The sequence below is a fragment of the Eriocheir sinensis genome, chromosome 46 (genome assembly GCF_024679095.1).
Source record: "Eriocheir sinensis breed Jianghai 21 chromosome 46, ASM2467909v1, whole genome shotgun sequence".
Taxonomy (NCBI): Eukaryota; Metazoa; Arthropoda; class Malacostraca; order Decapoda; family Varunidae; genus Eriocheir; species Eriocheir sinensis.
The window spans coordinates 6033499-6058141 of record NC_066554.1 but is presented as its reverse complement, the minus strand read 5'-3'; the positions used below and the strand labels follow the sequence as shown (position 1 = coordinate 6058141).

The following is a 24643-nucleotide window of genomic DNA, read 5'->3' as shown; positions in this document are numbered from 1 at the left end:
ACCAGCTGGTAGCACAAAGCCCGCCAAAACGCGCGAAAGTAATGCCGCGGACTGTTTGTAGTCTTCGTTTTTTTATCCTTGAAAATCGCAGGTGCGGAAGTCTGGACCCAAAATTTCGCCTGTCCGCACCTGTTACTTCCGCACCTTTGAAAACTTTCTGCACTTCCGGGCTTCCGCACCTCGTTCGGCGGTCCGCAGGTGTGGAGGAGCGGAGGTCCGGACCGAGGTGCAGAAGTGCCCAGGTATGAGAGATAATAACACTGCTATTGGCACCATTTCGAACCCCCCGCCGCGTGCGCCACTCGGCCCGGGCCACAACACGCGGCGAGGGGCGGGGCGAGCGGCAGCTGGCAGGGACGGACGCACATACACCTACTGCCCGTGAGATACCCTTATTTACGCCCTTTTATTAGTCACGACGATAACTACACCTTCTTAGCGACCTTAGGACACCGAGGAGGGTAGTTTGTTGCATAGGGAGAGGAGGAGGAGGGGGGTGAAGAGCGGGGTTAGGTTTTTAAGGCTTTGGGGTAATTTTGTGTTTTTTAGGCCTAGGGACATTTATTTTGAGCCCTAGCACCATATATCAGCCTTTGGTATCTTGTGTCTGTTGTGTGGGTTGTTTCATGGCAAGGTGACTGGGTGGGTTTAAAATTCGTACGTTTCATTGATTTCTGGGTTTGCTGCGTCCCATTTCTTACCTGGCTGACCTTTCCTATGAGCCATGCTAGAGTAAACCGTCAGGCAAACGAACCGAAAGGTCTCACCAACCAATGCGCCAGCCTATCCAGGCTCATCAAACAACAGAACAAAATCCAATAAGCCATAGGCTAAATGGTACATTGGGAATTCATTTCATATGGTCAGGGATAATAGCCTTTGGTAAAGATTCGTTTTAGGTCCGTGCCAGTATCTCATAATCTACTTTATGAAACATCAGTATCTCTTCATATATCTTTTCTACAAACCTTCAACAGTCATGGAAATGCTTTGAAAATCCAATTCAAGGACTTTTTTTTTACTCCTGAAAATAGGGGATAATGTTTACGAAAGTGCGTCGCCTCCTCTGGCGGCGGCTTCGGCCAGCAAGCCGTAAAATAACTCGCAGAGGGTTTAGGGTCGGGGAGCATATTTAAACTACTCCAACCGAACTTTACGACCTACTAACGGGGGGGCTGCGCCCCCCTTGACCCCCCCTTCTAACCAGGGGGGGCATAGTCCGCCCTGGACCCCCCCCCACATGTATATGTGACTTATTTTAGCGAGGAGGTATTTCGCGTAACCGGCCGCAGCGTTGCCGTGCCCGCCGCCACAGGAGGCGACACGCTTTCGTAAACATTATCCCCTATTTTCAAGAGTAAAAAAAAGTCCTTGAATTGGATTTTCAAAGCGTTTCCATGACTGTTGAAGGTTTGCAGAAAAGACATACGAAGAGATAGAGATGTTTCATAAGGTAGGTAATGAGATACTGGCACAGACCTAAAACGAATCTTAACCTAGCCTTTTAATCAACCCATGATGGTACATACAATGTTTATATGCTATAGAGAAATGGCAACAACGCAGTGATAAATCTTAAAATCTACATCGCTAAGTGCCAGGGATTGAACCTTGCACTTGTACTCAGAAGTTCCAGGTTCCATCCCCAGCACACTGGTGAACATTTCAAGATTTTTCACCGTGTTATTGCAGTTTCTCTAATGTGCCTCTAACAAACTTTGGTATTATTCTAGTGTTTGGGGGAAGAAGAGGAAGTATGTGCAAACACTAGAATTTTATCTTTTTTTTTTTACCTGGAATCCCAAGTGGATCTTCTTTAGTTTTCAGAAGAAATCAAGTTAGCCAAATTGGTTCATCAGTTTTGCACCATCTGGAAACCTAACTCTGTTTCTTTTAGTTTTTATTGAAGATGGAGTTTGCTGAGTTGATTCGCATCTCTCGGTGTGACCGAGTGATGCTGCACCGGCCCCACCATGGGATGCTGGACGGAACGCTCTGCATCACAGGTCACCACCTCATCGTCTCAGCTCACGGGGAGGAGCCAGAGGAGCTCTGGGTCAGTACTCTTGGAAGATGTGTTGAACTGCATGCAGAATGTTTTGAATTTGGTTAAAGTGATTTGTAGATATAAAAAAATTGTTACAAGACTAGATAGCAAAATCCATTCTTGTAAAGGGTACCCAGATAACAATAAGGAAAAATAATGGTCTGCTATGAGTACAAACTGAATACTCTTGTTTGATGGGATAAATAAGAGCTATGACATTTTAAAATTTTCTAAGAATCATTTACAAAAAATGCTCAAATTTATGTAAAGGTATGTCTATACTTCTGTAGTACTATTTATCACTTGTCAACTCTCCTTTAGTTACTACACAGCAATATAGACGCAATTGAGAGGAGGCAGCAGGGCATGACGGGAGGAACACTGTGGCTCAAATGTAAGGACCTGCGGATTCTGCAGCTTGATGTCATTGGAGCTGACCACTTCGCCAAAGTTGCAGACACACTGGAAGATCTGATTCGTGTGGGTACGTATAATACATCACAAAATGCTCCTCCTTTCACACGAATTGGTTTGTCATATAAGTCGATGAAGTTTTCACCCAAGGTAATAATCTTCAGATTCAAAGGCAGAATTAACAATCTATAGTGCACAAATGTACAATAGAATAGCTTACCCAGAGCTTACTTGTAATATTGGGCTCAGTTTAGGGCATTCTGAATTCACCCCTAAAATTTAACCTGGTAGCAGCGGGGACTATGTTTTTTAATGGTCCCTCTAAGCGAGAAAAATGAGAAAAAATCACTCACGCAAACCATTTCATAGTAATATATATCAAAGCATTTGTGATCCATTTATGCATCATCTATTTTTTGGGGTTTATATCATGGCACAAATTTGGCCCGTCGCTGCTTCACGGTAAAGCCACAAATTTGGCCCGTCGCTGCTACCGGGTTAAAGTTATTCAAAGTAGTACAGCAAAAAGGATTTCTTTTTGTAACAAACTATGAAGAGATGCAGACGGATAAATTTCTTTCCTCATGACATATGCTGTAATCCCAAAAAATGATAGTAGTACTTTAAAGTACTTCATTATCATCATCGTCAGTGAGGCAGGGTTTCATAGGTCTTTGATCATTCTCAGGAGGCTGAAGAGCAAGAGAAGTTGGAGGGATCAGTCCCCTGCCTCGGCCTCCTGTATCTCTGGTGCCACGTCCCATCTTGTCCCCCAGCATGACACACAGGGAAACACAAATGAATACTTAATATTGATCGAACATCTGAAACTAAATGTGCTGAACCTTACTATGATTGAAATTAAAAAATGGATTGCACTAATTTATTTTTTGTCGTGGACACTGAGAAAGTGGAGTCTGTTCCCCACCTCGTAGTCTGCATTATAGCATGATCATTTTGTTCAGAAGGAAAATCCATCACCACCTCATCCAGTTAGGTATCTGCTAATTTTTGTTAATACCAGTTCTTTTTTCACTTGCCATTCATTGTATTTATCCATTGATATTGGCATTCATGAGCCTCATTACCATCAGTACCCTGGCTTTCTTTGAGATACAGTGGAGAGGCTTCTGTGTCCTAAGATGAAAAGTTAGTGATCCTTTGCATATCTTTCAGACGATCCCACATTCAAGTATCCATTCTTCTACCGAGCCATGTACACTGTCCTCGAGGACGGCTGGACCACCTTCCTGCCGGAGTCTGAGTTCTCACGCCTCATCCAGCCTGGTGATGACTGGAGGATATCTTATGTTAACAAGGATTATAAGGCAAGGAGCCACTGAAGTGTAACATTTCCCAGTCCTAAGCACATAAATTCACATGTACTGAAGAGAGATATGCTATTGAGATTCCAGTAGCTATATCTGAATATTTCAGATTTTTTTTTCATTGTAATCTGGGTTTTTACTCATTCATTTTATTTATTAATTATTTTTATCATGTTTCCCCTGTTGCTCCAGTATCATTTATTGGTGGGGCCTGGTGGTTGGCCCCAGGCCATTATGAAGCATATAGTGGTGCCATCTTGCTTGTCTCATGCTGCCCCCCCAGAGCTCATTTTTTATCCTTCTTTTTTAGAAAGAATCTAGAGCTTGGATTGATAAGTGGTCTTCAGGCTACTCGTCAATGACTGAAAAATTGCCAGCTTGTTTATAGTGGTGAGCAAGACGTGAACCTGCATCCTAGGCGCTGTGGCTGCACACTGACCACTCAGCCACTGCCTCCCCAAATTTATTTTTATTCATTTAAGTGACGAGAATGTAAAGTCTAGGTGTTAAATTGCTTTATGATACTCTTAAGTTTTCTAATGCATGTTAATGTATTGTTCTGTTTTAGGTGTGTCCTTCGTACCCAAATGCTGTTGTTGTCCCAAAGAATATTGAAGACAGTGACCTTGTAGCCATTGCCAACTTCCGCCAGGCAGGTCGATTCCCTGTCCTGGCCTACCGCCACGAAGGATCGGTAAGAAGTGAACATTGCTGGGGAAACACTTCACATTTTTTTAATTCTTAAATTGAAAGTCACTTTTTGACCCAAGAATTCTAATGGGGTAACAGATGTCAGTGATGATGATGTGGTCAGCACCTACATTGTGACATTTTACTGGGCAGTCTTGTCTGATCTTGCCATAATTACTGTATTCCATGAATTTGTATCCCCATATTTCCTGTTATGGGAATTGGGTTTTAAGGTGGTGGTGATAGCGATATTCTGTGGCGGTGTTCACAACCAACCCTTCCAGGCTGTCCTCCTGAGAAGCGGTCAGCCGCTCATCACAGCCAATGGTAAGCGGTGCAAGGAGGACGAGCGGCTCCTGAACAGCGTGCTGGCCCGGGAGAAGCGCGGCTACATCATTGACACCCGCACACAGAACCTGGCACAGTCGGCAAAGGTATGAACTTATTAGCATCATCCAGACTACCATTGTGCAAAGGTTTTGGTTTGGAATTATTATTTTCATTTAATGAAGCATGTTTTAATGCTTTGAGATACATTTTTTTTAAAGGTTGATGCACTGATTTTATTTTATAAGTAGGTGGAGTATATTTCTGAGCATGTTGTTATGGATATGGCATCATCATGTTTTGTACATGTTTGAACATCATTCAAGGTTGTCATAAAGCTTATGTTTTTGGTCCCATTTTATGTGTCTTTTTAACTTTGCAGCTTAAGATGCAGCGGTACTTTAAGGAGAAGTTGGAAAATATGATCTTTGATTTATCATTCATCGCTGGTTGTCTTACCTTGCAAGCAAATATAAATAAACTTGAGATCTCAATTATCTTAATTGACTCTCTGGACTGAGCTTTGTAGATGTGTTCCTGTGGACAGTGACCAGAGGCATTCCCTAAAACAGGCAGTGGCCTGCGGGACATCTTTTTTTTTTTTTTTTTTTTTTTTTTTACGTGTCCGCCTATAGCGCTGGTAGGCTTTCTTCAGGGGCCTGGTGGTCGGCCCAAGCCCGTCATGGTGCAGGCAATTTTTATGGTGGTGCCATTTATTCTTGGCTCATGCTACCCCCCGGAACTCATTCTTGATTCACTTGGACGTTTTTTTCTAGAGTCCGGAATATTGCTGAAGTGATTTAGGAATTTTGGATTTAATGAGAAATTCAGTCAAATTTGTTAGACATTGAAAAAGAATAATTTATTCTGTACAAGATACTTTATGAAAAGTTACTATGAATACATAATGGCCTTCATGTCTACATTATTTTCTTGTAGGATGAAAATCCTGAATGTTTACTCCATATTTGGATATACATAATGCTTCCCCAAGTTCTCAGTATAGATGAAATTATATTCAGACATCCATTCCTGCATGATTTGGTCTGAATTTGGTTTTGACTCCTAGTGCTTATGCATGTTAACATGGATGATATTCTGGTAAAGCTAACAACCATCTACATAAGACTCACGCCTAGTAATAACACGCTGAGTTTTAAGAAAACTTGGTAAACCCTCACTTTATGGGAATCATTGGGTCTGCTGATGCCGAAAGCTTATTACATTGAATATATAAAATAACAATTACACTAGAGGAAAGAGCAGTTTTCCAGAGGAAAATGGCAGTGCTGGACCAAGCCTGGCTTGCTGGTGCTATTTTGATTACAAGGAGCAGGCCAGCCATTTATGTGTCTCATCATCCTCTTAGTTGCACAAGACACAAACAGTCCTTGTCCGGCGCCAGTTCTATCGTATGGCAATTAATACTGAAGCAAAGCTTTGGGGCTTTTCAGCTCATGGTGAGGCACAACATTTCCTCACTTTGATCTTCAGCATCACACCTAGTCCAGTATGTCAGCACTATATCATTTTCTAAGAGCTGGCTGGCAGCTTCTGTGTATTACCATTCTCTTTTAATTGTGATTATATTTAGACAAGCAGTGCTTATCAGCATCAGTCCTATCGTATTACATTTATACGTACATTAATGCAAAGCTCTAAAGCTTTGCAGCTCATGGCCATGCACAGCCAGTGCAGTACTGATGCCGTGTGTGTTGTCCGGTGGACATTTCATGAATTACAGTTGCTGTTCAATAAATGTTTGTTTTGAAGCCATTCCTGGTTACATAAATTATCATAGATAATACCAACAGTGGATAAGTGGTGACACAAAGTGAAAACTATAGTAAAACCATCTTGCCCAGACCGTTTTGGCGTTGGCTGCCGTGGGTCAGCCCCGCCCCGCCGCTCTGCCACAGTCCCAACACCTAGCTCTTCTTCTCATATATGAACTACATTTACTACCTCTAAATGAATATAATTAATGATTTAATAATCCAATAAGGTTATATAGTGTTAACTAACTAATGGGGAGCATACGCCCGGAGACGCATCGCTTCACTCACTCGCTGCCTATACTCCTGGTGGTCCTCCCAGGCAAGCTCCCACGCAGCTGCCCTGTCCATCCCAAGTCCTTCCCGGCAGGATTGGCTGACTTGGCCCATCCATGAGTTACGTGGGCATCCCCTTGGTCTCCTCCTCTCAGGGTTGTCTCGTACAGAAACAACCCTGTGAGCAGGATCAACGTCTGGGAGGCGCGCCATATGCCCATATAGTCGAATTTGGCGTTCATGGAGTAAGTTGGTAGCAAGCCTCGGTTCAGTGTCACGGAGTAGTCACTGGTTCAACATGAAGTCATTCTAGCGATACCCCATGATCCTGCGAAGGCACTTGGTACAAAAGGCATTGACAGGCTTCTCTAAGTCACTATTCTGTGTCCACGTCTCACAGCTATACAGAAAGACAGGGAGCAGAAGTAACTTAAAATTTGAATCTTTGTCCACCTGCATAGATATCGAAAATGCCATATACTTGTATTGAGTGAGTCCATAATGCTGTGGGCCAGGTCAATTTGTTGAGTGAATTTCTGGTGAGACCCACCATTGTTATGCACTATGCTACCAAGGTATGTGAAGCTTTTGGTGACCTTGACATCCTCATCACATGCATGGACAGACTGAACTGTGTCATCCAGCAAGGCTCCAAACAACTGGACCTTGGTGTTGGCTTAGGAGACTTTCAGTCCTAGAGGCTTCGCCTCCTCATGCAGCACTTTGAGAGCCATCACCAGGACCTCCAGCAATTCCGCAAGGAGTACAGCATGATCAGCAAAAACAAGATCAGTTACCATGATGTTGCCAACAGATGCTCTGCAACATCTTTGATCAGCAAATTTGTCTAATACCCAGTCCATGCAAGTGTTAAAAAGTGATTGAGCAAGGACGCACCCCTGCCTCACTCCTGTAATAACAGTGAAGAAGCCGGAAACACCTTCCCACTTCACAGCACTCTCAGTCCAAGGGTCTCAGTGTTAAGATTATATGGACACTAAATGGGGACTTGGAGAGGCGGATTGATGCCTTTGGTAATAAATGTCTACGCAGAATCATGGGATATCGCTGGAATGACTGTGTCAAACCGGTGACTACTCCGTGAGACTGATTCGACATATAGTACCTGCATTGTCAGTCAATGCCAATTCCGGCTATACGGGCACGCGGCAGGAGCAGGAGGAGGAGGCCAAGGGGGTGCCCACGGAGTTCGTGATTTGAGCAAGTCGATAGATCCTACCAGGAGGAACTCAGGATGGGAAGGGGGCCTGAATGTAGAAGGAGGGATCCCCGGACCTGGCGTCGTAGGGTGGGCGAGGTGACGTGCCCCCCCCCGGCGGATGCCCCCGTTGATTGATTGATGATTTAGGATAATATCATTGATTTAGTATAAATACCACAGCACTTGACAACTTTGTTTTCAAACGTTGTCAGTGTGCTGATGATTTGACCCCAGGTCCCTCAAGGTCACATGCCAGGATGGAAGCTGTACTGGCTGTCACTCTTCCCGTTGCCCTGCGCTCTCATTCGCTACACATTTGAAAGCTGATCCACTTATTCTAAAGTTCTTCCTTCCTTTAATTCTATGGAATGTATAAAATTGAAACTTATTAATAACTTTAGACAGAATGTATGGTTTTCTTATAAGCAGAGAGAGAGAGAGAGAGAGAGAGAGAGAGAGAGACTACTTTGCACCTAGACTCTAATTCGATAATTGGAGACATTGTTGTTGCAGCGTAGCAGGTAGGGAATTACCCTCAGGAACCAACGCCAAAATGGTCTGGGCAAGATGGTTTTACTAGAGCTAGAATTACATCTCCCATGGCTATCAGCCAATAACAATTGCTGTGGCCTGACAGGGTATTTTGGGCCAGAAAAAGGTGAATTTGGCACCAAACACAACTGATTGGTAACTGTGGTCTACCCAACATTACTCAGAACCAGTGCAATAGAAAGTGGCAAATATTTTTTTTCTATCTATATACTGTTTATTAAACAAGGATTTTGTGACAAAGAGGTGGAACTTGTGTGAGTTTAAAACCTGTTAGCAATCACATGAAGTTATGAAGCAGTGAAAGTGCTCTGCACATCTTTGTCTTAGGTGTGTCAGCATGACACTTTTAAACTTGCCATAGTATTTGTATACCTCCTGACTCCATCTGTTGCACTGTGTTTAGTGGTAACTGCAGAGTGACCAAAGCAAACAAAGTATATTCTTTCAGTTCCATCATTTCCGGTGAGTGTGTGCCATTCCATGCTTTAGTATTTAAAAAAAAAAGAATAATTATATTAAAAAAAACTAACATTCACTTGGTACCTGCCTCTAAAGCTCTTGAAGAGCTCTTCAGAGCTGCACACATTCTCACAAGCATACAAATAATAGAACCAATAATAGAACGGCATTAATAGTAATTGCAATTGAAGAGTTTTGACAGATTGTCACCTGAAATGTGAGAAGAACAGCCACTCCACAACACAGTTTTGCCATAATTACTAACTCGATCAATCTGGTAAAGTAATTAGATATTAGAATTTATTTTGTCAATTAGAATTTTCTCTGGGTGGCTTCTGTGGATTCCTCATTCTATAAGTGTGTGCTTCCCATGGGTGGACCCTGTAAATGTCCTTCACTCTGTCATTTCCTCAGTGTTCACTTCTGTCTGCAATGCTCATACAGGCATTTGGTTCATCCTCATCCACTCTGCATTCGCTGTTCTCCTTTGAGAAGGAGATTGCTGTACTCTCCTAGCGAAACTACGGCCTTGCAGTGGTGTGTGCTGTGGTGAGGGGTGTGAGGCCATGCCTTGCCTTGCCTTGCTCTGGCCAGTTCTTGCAGGTTTTCTGTCCTTATTTGGTGCTCGACAGAAAGAACCTTGATCAGACCACCCTTCTTCATCTTCTTTTTTTCTTCTTCTTCTTCTTCACCTTCTTTTTCTTATCTTTTTTTTTCTTCTTTCTCTTCTTCCTCTTCTTCTTCTTCTTCTTCTTCTTCTTCTTCTTCTTCTTCTTCTTCTTCTTTTACTTTTTAAAGTTGTATGTATAATGTATGCATGCTTGCATGCACACAAAGTAATGGAACTGAAGGAACATGAGCAGCATTAAGCCTAGTGAAGGAGAAGTCGGTTCCATGATTTTGTGCACACGCATGCGCTCATGCATGCATGCACACTCGCACACACACAGGCACGCACGCACGCACACAAAATATTCAAACTGCAAGAACATGTTTCAATCACTCATCATTTTTAAATGTAATTTATTATTAATAGCATCATGTATAATTACATTGTTTTGATGTTTTGTATTGCAAATAATAGTTCTGGAATACTGATTAAAAATTATGTAGACTAAATTAAATAACCTTTTAATATCAGCTTCAAAAGGCTCAACACAATCAACATTTGCCCTCATTAAGGAAGTTGAGGGGAACTTTTTCTCAATGAAAAATAATGCCACTCATTGCACTGTATGATTGGTCTGGTCTGTTTGATCCAAAACCCATAATATCGGGGGCCACTAATTGGAGGATTGTACTGGCCAAGGAAAAAAGTGTGGGGACTGAAATGACACAGATTTGGATTAAGGATTGTTCTTGATTATCATGTTATGGCAGTTTGCACATCTTTTTGGATAAGTTAAAGCAGAGAGAAATGTATAGCCTATGCCCAAAGGGAAAAGAAAGAGTCACACACATGGTCTGGGGCAGGACCAGTGACTGCATTAGAATAGACTTCTAATGCACACTTCCATAAAATAGAAAATGCTGCATGGATTCATACAAAATACATAATGGTGCGGGGAAATTGAATAACTAAGTGGTTCTGCTTATACACAAGTAACTCCAATCACATTTTCTTCTTTTGGAAGCCATGTTATCTCTTAAATTAATTGAATTGAAAATATTGAACAATATTTTCAGCTTCCTCAAGTGTCTAGAGTGATTACCTAGGTTCTTTATCTTAATACAGACCTATTGACTGCCAGGCAAGGTGCTTGTCCACCTATAATTCTGATGCAAATTTGCAGTCAACTGCTGAAATTGCAGAGACCTGAACAGTCTGGGTTTGTGTCTGGTAAGTCAATAACTGACTGTATCTTAGCGCTTCATGCACTGGTGGAGCGCCGATATGAGTTTTGACAGGGGATGCTGAAGTCTCAATCTCAAGAAGGCGTTTGACTCAGTGCATTGTGAGGCACTCTTGGGATTTCCTGTGACTCTGTGGGATTCCTGCAAGGACTGTTGGTTTGCTGACTGGCCTGTACTCTGGGACTGAGAGTGCTGTGAAGTGTGGGGGGGGCTTGTCCAGCTTCTTTCCCTTAAATGCAGGAGTGAGGCAGGGCTGTGTCCTTGCCCCATCGCTTTTCAACACTTATATGGACTGGGTACTAGGCAGAGTCATTGTGGAATATCCATTGGCAATACTAGGGTCGCTGACCTTATTTTTGCTGATGATGCAGTAATCCTGGCAGAGTCACTAGAGGTTTTGGTGATGGCTCTCAAGGCACTGCACAAGGAGGTGAATCCTTTGGGACTGCAGGTCTCCTGGGCCAATACCAAGGTACAGGTGTTTGGAGACTTACTAGATGAAACAGTACAGTCTGTTCATGCGTGTGGCGAGGATATTGAGATCTCAGAATGTTTCACGTATCTTGGTAGTGTAGTTCAGAACAACGGTGAGTTTTGCCAGGAAGTCTTATGGTGGATTGGCTTGGCCCACGGTGTTATGAACTCACTCAGCACAAGTATATGGGGTTTTCGATACCTGTGCAGAAGGACAAAGATCCGGATATTCAAGTCCCTTGTGCTCCCTGTCTCACTGCATGCCTGTGAGACATGAACACTAAGTAGGGACGTGGGGAGGCAGATTGATGCCTTTGGTAATGAGTGTCTACGCAGAATCATGGGGTATCATTGGAATGACATTGTGTCAAACTGGCGACTACTCCGCGAGACTGATTTGACATATATTACCTGCATTGTCAGTCAACGCCAGCTCTGGCTGTACAGGCATGTGGCACGTTACCCAGAGGTCGTGGCTTGAGCAGGTTGGTAGATCCTTCCAGGAGGTACTCAGGATGAGGAGGGGGCCTGCATGGAGATTTATCTGGAGGGACCCCTGGACTTGGTGTCGTAGGGTGGGCGAGGCAACGTGCCCCCCATCGTGTGCCCCCATTGATTGACTGATATAGACTGACAGGAGTTGTGCACTAGTAATGGCGCCTTGCTGTCACCACTTCTCTTTGTCCTTTAGAATTTTTTTTTTTTTTTAACTTGTTTGTTTGACCTTTCTTCAAAAATATGCTGTACAGAATTAAAAGGAAAATGCAATATATATTGTCATGATACAAGAAAATGCTTAGAATTAGGTCTTCTTTACTGTCAGAACTGTAAAAGCTGCAGCAGTATTACACTGCTAAGTGTCCCAGACAAGGTGCTTGCCCATTTTTTTTGCTCCTGTGGGTTTACAGCCAGTGGCTGAAGAAGTAGAGACCTGAGCAGTTTGGATCCATGCCTAGTAAGTCAACAACTGATCATATCCCAGCATATCATGTGCTGCATTTTGGCATGGCATGGGGTGCTTGCAGCCTGTCAGTCTCAAGAAGGTGCTTGATTTAATGCATTTTGAGATACAGAATAATCTCATGCAGCTCTGGGTACTCCTTCAAAGATTGTTGGTCAGGTGACTGGTCTGTACTGTGGGAGTGAGAGTGCTGTGCATTGTGTGGGGGCATATCCTGCTTCTTCCCTGTGAATGCAAGAGTGAGCCAGGGCTGCGTCATCGCCCAAACACTTTTCAGCATTTGTATGAACTGGATATAAGGCAGAGTTATGGGTCAGAGTCATTGTGATGCATTTGTCGGGAAACTTGCTTGCAGGGACCCCTGGGGGAGGTGTCATAGGGCAGATATGGCAATGTGCCCTGGCATATGCCCCTGTTAAATGAGTGATTGCAATGCTTGACACTGATAGCTAATAGAGTTGACTTGAATTTTTCATTCGTGAGTTTTAGGTTGGTTAGCTAGTAGGTGTTGCTCTACATAAAGGAAAGATCCTTGCAGCCATGTTGCACTATTAAGGTAATGTATGTGGAAGCGTACATGGGGACTGCCGGGTTCCCCTAATATGGTACATTAGGGCTGAAAAGCTACTTACTATGGTAAAGCGAAAATCCCCATGTTGATTTCATGAAAGTATAAAGTTGTGTAGGGGATCAGTTGTCTTGCCAGTATTACCTTCAGTTGAACTTCTGGTTATAACAATATTTCTTGTTTAGATAATGTGTTAGAGTTCAGTGGAAATATCCTGATGTGTTATGAATGTTAAAAGGTGTGGCATTCATTATGTGTTTTGAAACCACATTGTTTACTTATACTTATGGTGGCTTATGAACAGAGTATTGCACGAGTGTCGGCATTGTAGATGAAGTGTTGAAGTAGAAATGAACAGGGAGTTTCTTTAAGTGTATTGATATTGTTAGTAACTCCTGAGGTATCTCAGTACGTATCATTAGGTATCCATAACTTGTGGCACATTCATGATTTTTTCTAGTTTCATTCAAGCATTAAAGCTGATTACCAAAAATAATCTAAAATCACAGTTGATTTTGTATTATATTGTGTTTAAGATTATGTTGTATTTTGATTCTTTATATTTTTCACAGTAATGTGTGATGAGCAGCCAGTTTCAGGCATGTTTCTTTTCACAATTCAGTACAACACTGACTTGCTTAAAGTTAAGGTTTGGTAAATATGATTAGTGGCACTAAGTATACCTAAATTTGTAATGTTCTAATAACCATAGTTTTGCACAGATTGCTTTCACAGTTAATTCTTTTTATACACAGAATCTTGCGCAGTCAGCAAAAGTTCAGGTATAGGAAACTGTTTTAGTAAATACATGTTGTCCATGTTATCTGCATGCTGTGACCTCTTGATGAAATGTACACAAACCTTTCTGTACTCTCCACCTGAACACTAAGGAAGACTCTGAAGAAGCATGAGTACAGGTGACAGGTGACAAAAATATATTTTTAGAAAGAAGCAATATAATCATGTTTCATGTTGTAAAAGGCAAATTTCTGAAATTAAAGCACCACATTGTTCTTACAGTCCTTAGGACAAAAATATGATTTAGGTCAACCAGTTCAACAATGAAAAATTGCTGTGTTACAGTAAGTTTAAATTGCTTTTGTTCAGTCACATATTGACTTGACTTTTAGTTCATTGGGTCAGTCGGCTGTGGCAAACTTCTCAAGGGTAGTTCCTGGAGGGAAAAAGCTGCCAGATCCATACATTGAGATTTGATTCAATCTTGCCTTTTTTATTATTTTCTCCAGAAAGTACAGAAGTGAGTGTACATTTTGTTTCAGATGTTTCTTTTCTATACTTTGATAAATTCAAGAAAAGTTTGCTTGCATTTAATTTAAGCCTGTATGCCTTATATAAGCTTCTACTGAAAATACGTATCAACCTTAAGCAACTTTTAATGTATGTTCATTGTAAATTTATTGAATTGTAAATTCACGTTAGTACATTGAACTTCATGTCTGTTGTACATAAGTATCATAGATGTGGCTCTTCTTGTATATAATTAAATGATTCATTGCTTTCTTTATTATAAACATCACTGTAAGTATAATTGTTTTTAGAAACTGTATATAGCATGATTTTGTTTGGTTGTAAATTATCACAGGTAAGTGAAGACACTTCAAGATCCTTACAACTGACTGTGAGGCAAGTTAGTTGCAACACTGGGCAGGCTACTCACTTTTCATCATGCCTTCATTCCTCCAGAGATCTGAGGATTATAATACATTAGAAAATATAGTCAAAACAACAAATGCAGTAGTATTACATTACATATTTCTTCCAATTCCTCTTAGATAATATTCTTAAATAATAGTTTGTGTTAATAATATCTAGGTAGAGAAATAATGCAAATAAGATTTATCAAATCACAGAGAGAGAGAGAGAGAGAGAGAGAGAGAGCAAATACAATCAAAGCTTCCATTTGTAGGATTATACACCCTGGTTCTAATGCCATCAATATTGCATATCACATAATGAACATTAGATTTATTTCACAACACATAAATAAACAAATAGTAGATATGTCTGGAAAATTTATTCTCATTATATTTCCTTCATGTTTTTAAATGTTGAGTATCAAGTTAGCCTACAAAAGCTTATTGTATCCTCAATCTTTCCTGCCTGTTACTAACAAGGTGCTTCATGTCTTAACACTCTTGTGGCAGTCTGCTGCAGGTCAGACAGAAGCTGGTCATTATACTTTATGATACATATCAGCCAAAATGGACAGCTTTGCACAAAATGAAAAACTGACTAAAATAAATTATATAATTATTTATTACAATTTCTTGACCAGATAGATTTAGACCACCTGCTTTAAATGTTAAAAAGGTCAGTTATGCACAACAGCTGGATGCACATTTATTCAGGTTTGCTTGGCTGTCTAGAAGTGGCTTGTAATTGCTCTAACAAAACAAATGAAGTAATGGTATCATTGCTGGAAAGATAAATGTACAGCTGTAAAGAGTAGTTCTAAAACAAATTCTACTTCATACTGAGATATTTGTAAACATCCCTAATGCCATCATTTGGAATGAAAGGCTTGCACAATGTTTCAAGTTGTTAACTATCCACATTATAAAGATATTGGTGAATTTCTCTACCAGTGGTGTTTGGCATCATGGTCTTGTGCAAATTGTTTAATTAATTAGAAGTCCTCAAGCCATTTAACTTCCAAAGGTAGTATGAATTTAAATATTTAATATTTGCTCAGTTTTATTGCGCTGTTTTTTCAAGTAATGTCCCTTCATTATTGCAAGTGTAAAACAGTGAAATGTTAATAGATTGGATTGTAGAAAAGCCACAAGAGTGTTAATCTCTAACTTATTACTACTATTATAGATTATATTTTGTGATATTCCTGTGCAAGTTTTTTAGCATAGAATGATTTGGTCATACTTTATTATGATATTCAAGTATATTTACAATACTATAGCATGATTTTTCATGTAGTCTAAAAGTACTTAAATGTGCTCAGACATGTCTATAATCTGAAACTAAGAGTCATAAGGTTTTAGTTTTCACTGTGCCTTGTTCCCTACTGGTTCAGTCCTAGAACATGATGCAGCAGGCTGTTATGACAGACAAACTAGGCCATGGCTAGTCAGCTTAGGGCTGGATGAACCAGTACACGAGGCTTGGCTTAGTGCATATTGTTGTTGTGTTTGACAGCTACGAGGCGGAGGCTATGAGCCGGAGGTGCACTACCCCAACTGGCGCCGCGTCCACAAGCCCATCGACCGCCACCACGTGCTGCTGGACTCCCTCACCAAGCTGATGGATGGTATGGAGGAGTTCTCCTTGTGCTGCATCTGGATTATCAGATGAAAAATTTCCTTGAATTTCTTGAATATTCATAATGTTAAGAAAAATGCTTACTTGGATTGGGTTGATAATTTTCTTTTTTAGGTGTGAATGACACAAACTCCGGGACTGACAAGTGGCTGAGTCGCCTTGAGAGCAGCAACTGGATGAACAACATCAAGGAAACACTGAACTGTTCATGTCTTGTGGCACAGTGCCTGGACCAGGTAGGCCGGGGGGAACACAGTGCCTTCTTGTTACTGATTAACCTGGTAGCAGTGGGGATCATGCTTTTTCATGGTCCCTCTAAGCGAGAAAAATGAGTAAAAATCACCCCTCACACAAACCATTTCATAATATATATCAAAGCATTTGTGATCATATTATGTATCATCTATTTTGGGGTGTTTATATCATGGCACAAATTTGGCCCGTCGCTGCTATACGGTAAAGCCACAAATTTGGCTTGTTGCTGCTACCGGGTTAAGTTCAGAGTAGATGATTTGGGTGTTTGAAGTGTAAGCTAAACAATATCATCGGCAGACATCCCTTTCGGGTAGCTCATTTCCACCACACACAAGTTTGCCAGTGGTGCCGCATTCCATGTTGAGCACAGACTGTGGCTGTTTCAGGTGGTAATGAAGCCCAACTACTGCGCTGTGTTGCGGTGAAATAAGGCTGTTTTTTGTAGTATCAATACATCCTCATTTTAGTTCTTTTATTTGTATGATGCAATGTGGTTGATAATTTTGTAATGTTTTTTTTTCTTAGGATGGAGCTTCAGTCCTGGTCCATGACACAGAAGGATTAGATTCCACCCTACAAGTTACGTCGCTGGCACAAATCATCCTTAATCCTGACTGTCGGACCGTCAGAGGGTGAGTCTACCTAGCAAAGGTTTTGTATCTTGGCCTAGAAGCTAAGTGTTATGATAGTATTATAAGAGCATCTTGCATAGAGTTGATGCCAATCCTCTTTTCTATACCATGAAACATCTCCACAGAACACACCTTTGAATAGATAGATGCAAAATTAAGCTGATCCTGAGATGAGAGAGAAAAAAGCTTGGTAATGAAGGTAAAGTAAGGTAAAGTTGGGGGCATAGGCTGTAGCAGCGCGTGGCCTCGGTGCTCATCTCCGTAACATTGGCCCTTGAGCCTGTGGTGGGAGGGAGCCCATTGCCCCGGGACACAGGGCCAGTGTGACATCCGGGTTACCACAGTTTACCTTCCCCTGGTTTCCCCAGGTAATAAAGCCCCTTGTAAACTTATGAATTTACTGAAGAGAACCCAATGGCAGTCAGCCTCTGAAACAGATATGCAGCCCTCAACAATGAAGATCTTGACATTGGAGAAATTAACCTGATTAATGTAACCTAATTAAAAAAACATTGTAAATAGTATATATGTATATTTTATCCCAGCTTTGAGGCGCTGATAGAGCGTGAGTGGATCCAAGGAGGCCACCCCTTCGCCACGCGCCACGCCCGCTCCTGCTACACGCCCAGTGCCCAGCGCTCTAAAGTCAACTCCCCGACCTTCCTTCTCTTCCTTGATTGTGTCTACCAGATACACTCACAGTTCAGCTGCAGCTTTGAATTTGCTGAAAACTTCCTTGTCATGCTGTTTGAGCATTCATACTCATCACAGTTTGGTAAGTTATGTTTTCCTTTTTAGGAACTATAACTTTGACAGTGTAAAAGATGATAATTGCATACTGATTACAAATGAAGAGTATTGGAGAGTATGATAGGATGGATATTTTGAGAGACTTATGAATGAACATGTGAACAGGGTGAATGCTCTTATGATTGGATTAGGAGCAGTTTTGAACTTGTGAGTGAGGTCAAGAAGGCAGGAAGGCCTCCCATTGGAGAAGGTGACAAGGGCTCTAGACAAACTGAAGAATAACCAATCACCTGGAGTGGGTGAAGTGTGTGGTGAAATGATTGAGTGGAGTGGAGAGAGGGCATTGAAACTTGTGAGGAGGATGTGCCAGGTGGCATGGGAGAGTGAAATCATGGAGGACTGGTTGTTCCTATCATCATCATCATCTGCCATTACTAGTTTACAGCAGTGGTGGGCACGGTTCCGCTAATTCGCAAACTGCTAATTAGCGAAGCTAACCTTTTCGTTAGCTGATTAGCATTTTCGCTAACTTTGAAAACAGTTAGCCGATCAGTCAGCTTCCACTAAGTGTAGTTCCTCCTCCGCTAACTAAAGTCCACTAAAAAATCATACAGGTTTGGTCTTGTCCGTTGTGCACAGACACAGCACCAGTTGAGTCACATGGCGCAATAATTCCAGGGCTTCCACTTTCGAGTAAATCACCCCTTAAAATAGGGTAATTGGACAGTTATTAGGGAAACTTTTTGGTATTATAGGGTAATGCATCTTCCATTTCCAACTCTTTGAACTCGGGATTTAATAACAAGAATTCAATATTTTTCAACTGACAAGAAATGATAAAATTAAAGTGTCAGTTATGGAAAAAAGTAAACAAATGCGTAAATTTGCGGGAAATCTTGGGTAAACTATACGGATTTAGGATAACCTGGAGACTTCTTTCTCTTCTTGTTGTTGTTCAGCTGCGACGTTGTCACCGTGTAGTTGCATTCATTATTGTCGCCTTGTTTATCATTATTGACATCATGGAAGGTGACCCGAGTGAGGACGTTTTTGTTCCCCCTGAGGATGCTGACCCTGTTAGGGAGCTGGCAGCATCTGTGGGTGAGGCGGACACTCAAGCTGACGGCCAGGAGTCCCAAAAGTTCCAGAACCCGTGGCCCCACCTGGAGAAGTACTGTGTCCTTAAATCAAGAGATATGATGAATGCCAATGTCTTGCACTTCCAATGTGTCATGTGGCAATCCACGGAGACCATCATTAACAGACAGATGGGGTTTTAGAGCCAAAATACTAAACTAAAGTTAAATCCGTAAAAAAAGTTAATGGTTAATTTCCACTAATTTCTATATCATTTTAGCGGTTTAAGGTAAGCAAAGCTAACTTTTTAGTTAGTGGATTACCAGTTAGCAAAACTAACTTTTCGGTTAGCGGTGCCCACCACTGGTCCACAACAGGGCACAGGCCTTCCCCATTATCATCCACCTCTCTCAGTCTGATGTCAGTGTGCTCCATCCTGCTCTGTCCAATGCTCTAATTTCATCTTTCTACCTTGTCCTCTGTCTGGCGGAATGTCACAATTTCTGGGTTGCCACTCTATTACTTTGGTTGTCTAATTGTTATCAGTTCTTTGCATGATATGACCTGCCTAAGTCAATTTATTATTCTCATGGGTCATTAAAATATCTTCAACCTCTGTCCGTTTCCTAATCCATGATGCTCGCTACCTGTCTCTCCACTTTATATCCAGTGTTTTTGTCTTTATTCCATGTTGTGCACTTCTTAGCTTTCTCTCTATATATTTTGTGAGGCCCCAAGCTCCTGAGCCTTATTTTATGTACTTAACCACTGGAGATCTAAGCAGACTTTATTTTCCTCCCATGCAGGCACATTCTTAGGCAACAATGAAGGAGAGAGAAGAGCAATGAGGGCTCCTGAGAGAACTGCCAGCCTGTGGTCGTACATCAATCGCCACGAGGTTCTTCCCAAGTACCTGAATCCCATGTATGAGCCAAACCAGCGAGTAATATGGCCTTCAGTGGCTCCAATGAGTCTGGTAAGGAGAGATTAAATACTTAGAGAAAACAATTGATATATCTCCCAGTCCCTATTTACAGTTTTGTCATCCTGCATACATAAATCAAGCTTCAGCTGCGTAGTCTGACGTTGGTGATTGTTACTAAGCTGTACAGGCAGCTTCTCTCCATATAATAACATGCTTTGTTGACATTAATCTGACTCACAGTTATAATAATGATGGGAGCAAGGGTGACAATTGAAGTGTTGTTTTTGTCATGTTTTCCTCTTGCAGCAACTGTGGGGTGGCGTGTACCTGCGCTGGGTGGTGGACCAGGGGCCGCAGGAGGCTGCGTGGCTGGTGGTGAAGGACATAAGGGAACGTGATGCTGCCCTCAGGTCCAAGGTGGCTCGTCTGAGGCGGCAGCTGCAGGACCTGGAGAGGGAGGCTCTGGAGGTTGGTATATTGTCTCCCTCAACAGAGGTGGAGGTGGTCTAGAGGGAGGCCTTGGCAGGGCTGGTTGTCCTTGAAAGCATTCATGTGTTTGTCAGGCAAAACCTCATGGTGTTTCCTTTTACTGTATTTATGTAGCTCTCTTTTCTCCACTACACTTTACAATGAATACAATAATTATATTTATATTTAATTTTCATATTGCCCTAGTCATTATACAGTGAACCCATAAGTGAAGTTATACTATAGGGGTCAGAAGTTGTGTCCATGAATACAGTTCAAATCATTATTTATTTCCTTCTCACTGCTGTTATTGTTTGAATTTAATATTTTGTTATGAATTTTAACTACTTATATAAAAATATTTTATTCAAAGTTGTATCAATATTTTGTTCATAAAACGTTGTGAACATTCTAGTCTCTATCTGGTTTCCCTTTCACTTCTTGAGTAGAAGTGTCGGGAACGGTTGGGGCATCTATGGCAAGCATCAGCTAAAAATACTCTGCCTTGTTACTTAAAAGGAATACGTTGCCAGCTAACTTGAGCAAAATTTGGCCTCTTAAGTACTCAATACTTAATCATACTTTGTATAAGTGTAAATTATTGACACAGTTTCACCCTCCTCACTTCGTAGTAGAAATGTAATACTTTTCCCAGTGGCAGTCTAGCATGTGAGGGGAGTGATAGGAAAGACAGCAGATTGTATGTGACAGGTATGTTTTGAGTTGCCATGAATTGGTTTGTACTCTAGTAGACACACACACACACACCACACCACACACAAAGTCTTCAAACCTTGCACCAGTAAATTCTCACCACAGCAACATTGATTTCCACTATACTTGTGTTAATATAATTGCACATTTTTTTATTGGTGGTTGACTGGGTTAAGTAAGACCTTTACAGTGGGAAATCAGGCTGTTACAGTGTGTTAGAATACTGCAGAGGAGAGGAGGGAGGAAGGGAGACCACATTGCACAAGGGATAAGTGTATGAACAAGATAAACTAACACTTCCTCCATGGCCACTCCTTGGACGAAGCCTCAAGTGCTGGCTACAGGAATAGACAGGATAATATAAGAATAATATAAGGTATACTTGTTCATAAAGTGAGCTGTGTCCTCGAGAGAAAAATATAATATACATCAACATAGAATAACCAACACAGCTTTGTTTCATATCACAGAGTAAGTGTATGTTGAGCTCTTTACTTCCTTGAGCATGATTTTTAAGCACAAGTAAGGGCATGGTGTACTTCCACAAGCCTAATAAAGTCAGTGCAGCATATCAGTGTTGGGAATAGTTAGAACATGCTGGTATGTATCACTGTGTTAAAGGAGTCTACCTTTAAAGTGTGTTTGAAACCTTGAATTTGTACAATTTTGTGTCTAGATGTACATTTCTAGTGAATCCTCCAAATAGTTTCTAGAAGGCTGAGGGTTTCTCATGTGTTGTGATTTTAATTAATGATTTTTGTATCATGTTTTATATTAAATTGTAAGTGGAATTACTGCAGGGGCAGACAATGGATGAAATACATAATGGGAGAAGTAATTACATGGTTATTACAAATCGGTGAAACATAAATCTGCTAAAAATGTCCTGGATCAGCAGAGAGGATATTGTTGGTAAAGAAGTCTTGCAGCACCACAGATTAAGAAAAGCATTGCAGTTTTCCCGCCTTGCTTTTGGGAAAACTTGAAACGCCAGAATTTTCTCTTTACTACACTCCCACATGACCTCTGTGTGTAACGAAACGCCAAGAAATTAATCCAGACAAGGAAAGGTTTTGCCGGCGCCGGGGACTGAACCCATGACCAGCGAGACGGGAGAGCCACTCCTTAACCAGTTGGCCAAAGAGGTACCTCCCTCACAGTGAGTTATGGGAGGCTTGTCCATCAGGCAAGTCAGCTGCACTACAAACTTACCATGTATGATTGGCATCTGCATTAGCTGCATGATAATCAGTTTTATTGAATAAGGTCTAAACAGTACATTCCTTTCTTATTGTATTAATAATCATTCAGTTTTATATTTTGTAATAGTTGGGGTTCTGATATGTAATCAGCAAAACAAACAGATCACTTAATACAAAAGTCTTGAGTTTGAGTTCTTTGACTTCATTATCTTCCTTGATGATACACTTCTTTACTGCATGAAGTTGAAAATAAGTGGAATATTGGGTGCAGTGTTAATATTGTAAATAGTGAGTATAATCTGAAAATGGTAGATCCATAGGATGAGTAAAGCCTGCTGTGTATACAGTATGAATTTACCTACTTCGCATTTCACTGCAAGGGGAAGGGAGTAGTAACCAAATAACTCAACATAATGGTTATACTCTAGACTTCTCTGTTTGTTCATTGTTTGTGCACATGTATACAGAAAAAAACAGCAGCATTAAAAGGAGATTAGGCATAGCTGAAAGAAATCAGCACTACCATCAATACAGTTTAAATATGTGAAAGACGAGGTTGACAGCTGCACATGTCTAGGACTCGAGAAAATAAATTTTGAAATGGAGATACAGAACTGTTAGAAGTAACATTTGACAGCTGGGCTCCTTTCCTAGTACACTGACACATGAGAGTCTGCAGCGATTACCTGTGAAACTGCGGAGAACTAGGGAAGTGCATGCGATTAAAAGCTGTGATTTTTCTTCAATCCCTCACCACACTTAGGTTTTATATAGCACTATTTGGTAAGCAAAGGTTTGTTAAAAGAACTGCTAATTTTAAAGTATGACAACCCATTGTTTATATTCAGGTTGAATTTTATGACTTTTCCACTCGGTCACCAAACTTCCCTCGAGTTACTCATTCCTGTACTACTTATGCCTTGATGCCACACCTGTTTCATGTCGGCATGCCTTGTGCTGTATAGATAGATATATTAGACAAATATTAATTAGTGATAAATGTAAGTCTAAAGTAACCCAACTCTCATATAGGGAGTTGAGCAGATCTTACCTGTGTGGTATGCATTCCTGGGCAAGTGTTAATGTTTGTATATTGAGAGTTTTAACTGTTGAAGGGACATGATGTACACTGGAACAGCTGTAGTCTGTGCTGTGTAGGTTTTGAGGGTTTTTATGAAGAGATGCTCAGTTCTAGTCATCACTTAATGATGAGTCCGTGTAGACTGTAGAGGGTCGGTGTGTTGCCGGCCCCCTGAGTTCACCCACCTTACATAACCATTTCTTAATACAAAGTGAATAAAAATTCAGCTTTCATAGAAAAGCTGAAAATTAATATATAATAATATATCAACTATGACATTATTTTGTTCCTCAGATATATTTTGTACTTTAGTCGTGTCCACTTGTAACTGTGTCATGGCTCCGTGCAGATCAAGAGCCACGGCTGGTTCTTGACGACTTTACTTACTTGTCATACACAGGCTAAGTTAGACCATGTACATGCTGTCATGGGTAAATGGTCAAGAAAAATAAATGTTTGTATTTTATGTTGTATTAGAATTTAAGAGATTATGTCTTGCCAATTTTTTTTTTTTTATATGTTGTTATAAACTGTATATTTAAGAAATGTTTTTGTTTTAAAGACATTGTAGAAAATATTGGTGCACTAACTAATATTCCTAGTTATACATATAAAGGATCAGACACATGTGCATCTACCCTCCACATTATAATTTCATTATCCTATGCTCATGTGGTAAGGTAAAGTAGGGGGCATCCACTATGGTTGTGCATGGTGGTGGTGCTCATTTCCATCACTTTGCTTGCCCCTTTGAGCCTGTGGTGGCTAAGAACCCATCTTCCTGGGTCATGGGGTCAGTGTAACTTTCAGGTTACCACTGATTACCTTCCCCAGGTTTCTCCAGGTACCCATTAACTGACCAGCCGGCAAGGGAAGATGAAGTTAGTTGAGCTGCACGCTGACTGCCCAGGACGGGATTCGAACTTGGGCCTGCAGATTCATAGCTAGGCACATGAACCACTGCACCATGGAAATGCATGTTCACGCGGATGAATTGGATTACATAATTTTTGCAACAACTCGGTGGTTGGCCTATAGTACATCTATTTAAATCTTCAATTTTTATTGTTTTCAATGGGACTCAAGTTGAAACTCCTTGGTTGTTGGTTGAGCACCATGCCAAGCACACCTACGTGTGTCACAAGAGGGATTGACACTACAGGGGAAAGGCAGTTGGGTGGGTTTTGTGTACCTTGATCTGGAGAAATCTTTGACAAGGGTCTTCATGCCACAAGTGACTGATGTGGAAGTTGGAATACATAGTAGGACCTGAGGGGAGCCCTCTGGAGTGGATAAAA

At 41.2% G+C, this 24643-nt stretch overlaps 1 protein-coding gene across 2 annotated transcripts; it reads left to right on the top strand.

Annotated features, from left to right (window-relative positions):
* The first annotated feature begins 233 nt into the window (after positions 1-233).
* Positions 234-23989, top strand: LOC126981008 (myotubularin-related protein 9-like). 2 transcript variants are annotated; one of them, XM_050831560.1, is made up of 13 exons: positions 234-381; positions 1898-2056; positions 2369-2531; positions 3638-3789; positions 4358-4483; positions 4764-4913; positions 13703-13729; positions 16119-16230; positions 16356-16477; positions 17022-17128; positions 17674-17903; positions 19762-19931; positions 20187-23989. In XM_050831560.1, exons 2-13 carry the CDS (start codon positions 1910-1912, stop codon positions 20388-20390), a joined length of 1710 nt encoding a protein of 569 aa, XP_050687517.1. In that variant the 5' UTR covers positions 234-381; positions 1898-1909; the 3' UTR covers positions 20391-23989. The 2 variants fall into 2 exon arrangements, with proteins under 2 accessions (XP_050687517.1, XP_050687518.1); XM_050831561.1 differs by lacking the exon at positions 13703-13729.
* Positions 23990-24643: the final 654 nt, after the last annotated feature.